The following is a 3,068-nucleotide window of genomic DNA, read 5'->3' as shown; positions in this document are numbered from 1 at the left end:
GCTATCATAAAAACAATAATAACAATCCTTTTGCACGGTGGCTCACTCAAGACATACCGATTTTTAACCGTGAGCTTTCATAAAATCGTTGTCATAAATCAGTGTTTTTAACGCGTCAAGCATGGCAAGCGTCGATTAACATCAAGGTCTAAATAAATAAGGTCTCGTCAATGCAGTTCCGAAATGCGCAGAGGCCCGAAACCCTTCATGCCAGGGGTTCAGGTCAGCACTTGCCAAATTCTGATCTGCACTTCACCTCCCGGTGACCTTTGACCATCTCATTTTAACCGATTCACTCGCAAGATCGTCTGTCAGCTTCAATGTAACCGTGTCTCTGCCGAGGGCGGTTCATTCACATGCCTATTTCTGCCGTGCGGCTCCCAGGTTTATATATTTCGTTAAAACGTTTGGGTGTCGGTAAAGCGCTAGAGGTAAGTCGGTCTTCCTGTGGAACGAAAGGCTGCGGCATCGTAGTGAAAGTCCTGGGAGCCCAAAGCTTTCTGTTAATTAGGGATCTAGTTTGATGAAAGGCAGGCTGACACCACAGCTCGCTCAATCCAGTTTGTTTTTCACACAATCCGGAAAACTGTCGTCCATTGCATAGCTTTCCGAAAAAGTTTCATCCATTGTTACGAATGTGTCCCAGATGTTTCTGATCAGGGCCAATTTATCTGCTGTGACCCATTCCTAGTCCAAGATTTGGGCTGAACATGTAGCTAAGTGGTTGTCTTGTTTAACAGGTGGAGGAGGAGGTGGAGGTGGTCATCACACTCTGGTATGTTTTGCCAGTTGTTGGACTTTGGCTTGTTCTGTGCTCAGACTTTCATAAATACATTTGTCACAATGCCTGTGACCTGATCATCAAGCAGGAAATTCTAATGTGTGGCATGTCACCAGTACCCACACCTTTGCACTGTACTAGCTTGCTGTTTTTAGGTGTGTGAAAATGGCAGAACCTGTTTTTGTGTTATCCTGTCAGAAAGAGTATGTTCACTGTACTTAGGATGGCAAAGGCGTTAGCCTGATAACTACTTGTTGATGCCTTGACCTGGGAAAAGCTACATCGTCCCAAAACCTTTATTTCTCACAGACATACTGTAGACCCCTTACCCTTTCCAGTAGACGTGGTCTCACAGATCTAACATCCTATCTCCTCAGAGAGATCTATCACATACCTAAAAACAGCTGTGATAAAAGTTGAGGGAGAGAACTGAACTCCCTTATACATTAAATGGATACAAAAAGTTGAGAAGCTCCTGAGAAGGACGGGGATCCCAAGTACCTAGGAATAACTAAACTAGACCACAGACACAATCAACTAGAATTGACAGACTCACGTCTTACCGAGGATGAAATACTGAGACCTATCAGAAGCATCTAGCAACAGTGCTTGCAAGTTGGGTGTAAGTCTGCCAAATGTTCAAAATGTGTTGCTTTAGAGTAATGATTTCACATTCAATAATAAGTAAATGGTATGTTTTTTTTTTCTTTTTTACATAACATTTCTTTCAAGGTGATTTTCATTACCACTAGTGAAATACATAATCCACACAATGACCACACACGATAATATGGACCGTTTCAGCTGCATCAGTTTTTCATCCGCCATGCATTTCCCAACGCATGGCGGTATTCTCCTGTTCTGGGTGTCCATGGTGGGAAGCAATAAATAAAGACAACTGACAATTGCAGATCAAAATATTACAATTTTCAAAATATAACAGAACATGCTCTAAACCCATGCCGGCATGAGCAGCAGTAACAATTAAAGCTAGGTCCGACGAACCTGGTTTGCATCAGACAAAATCCTCAGACCCAATGTCCGGTCCAGTAGTTCAGTAATGTCCCAAGTCTTGATTACAAGTGTCAACTGAGAGCGGCGACGTCAGCTATCTGTGTTTGCTTGTCACTATTAAACGCTGTGGCATCTAAAGTATTGCAGTGGAATTAGAATGAATCAAGAAGGCTGAGTTTGATGTGCTCGTCGTGAGGAGCGTGGAGTCCTCACTATACAATCACATGAAAACAAAATCAGTATAATACCTATTCTGAATTCCTACTCTATGATCATGGTGAAAGAAAAGAAATTCCGCTTAAAATGCACACCATAGTAGTTTCACTAAGTATTAATTATTCAAATAGTTTATATTTACGTTCCCTTTTTTTACGGTAGGTTCATGTGGTCACTCGCATTATCGGACTCCACTCCATCAGGCCGGCTCTTCCCCAAGTAGTTCGTTGGACCGAGGACTGAGTGGATGTCCGATAAACAGTGAGGTCGCCCTGACATTTATGTCAGCCTACTTTCAGTTGACATTATGAGGAAGAATGTTCTTGTTCGTTTCGAAGTGATCAGGGAAGACTCAACTCTCCCTTCCTTAGTATTCCTTTAATCAATATTTTCCGATTTGGGAATGAGTGTCCCCTTAACGGCGTTCCCCATGGAGGGCGCGGTGTCGTACAGTTCAGACATGACGGTGAGTAATCGGTTTGAAATGGTTCTGAGACTAGCACCAGGGCCCTGTCCACTCGGAGGGTGGTGCCTGCGCATACTGCGACGTCTGAATACGACGCTTTTTCAGTGTTACCAGAAAGAGTAGTTCCCCGGCATCCGCGCCCGTGCCCGAAGCGCTGTCATAAACCCGTCCCTCGTGTGGCACGGCATGGCATTAGTCAGCAACGAAGGCAAACCTCACCTGATATAGTAAGAAGATAAGGCCGAGCTCGTACACGATGGAAATGATGAAGGTAAGCCTCCAGATGGCGGGATGCGGCCGCTTGAAGGGGCCGTCGGGCGTCACCGTCACGCCCAGGAGGATGAAAGCCGACAGGCTGGCCACCAGGCCTCTGGAGGTGGCGAGCGGGAGGGGGAGGAAGGGGAGAGAGAATGCAATATGAAATTTCTGTGTGAAAGTGAAGTTATCTACTTAAGGAACTAAAGGAGTTAAAGTCTGTTGCTATTATAAAAAATAAAATCAATTTCATTTCTTATCACCCATATAGCCTTTTGTCTACCTTTCTGCCTGCCTATCTATCTATTTACATAAATATCCCTAATCCATCTATGA

The 3,068-nt window shown here is 44.2% G+C and overlaps 1 protein-coding gene across 1 annotated transcript in view; it reads right to left on the bottom strand.

The window, feature by feature from the left end:
• The window catches only part of LOC119591986 (phosphatidylserine synthase 2-like), a 47,219-nt gene that overhangs the window by 8,979 nt on the left and 35,172 nt on the right, over positions 1–3,068 (bottom strand). Inside the window, exon 4 of the mRNA XM_037940750.1 lies at positions 2,697–2,847. Within this exon, the coding sequence (XP_037796678.1) occupies positions 2,697–2,847 (151 nt within the window). The remainder of the gene's footprint in view (positions 1–2,696; positions 2,848–3,068) is intronic.

The sequence above is a fragment of the Penaeus monodon genome, chromosome 29, assembly GCF_015228065.2.
Source record: "Penaeus monodon isolate SGIC_2016 chromosome 29, NSTDA_Pmon_1, whole genome shotgun sequence".
NCBI lineage: Eukaryota > Metazoa > Arthropoda > Malacostraca > Decapoda > Penaeidae > Penaeus > Penaeus monodon.
The sequence above is the reverse complement of the archived record's forward strand: the minus strand, read 5'-3'. Positions and strand labels throughout refer to the sequence as shown.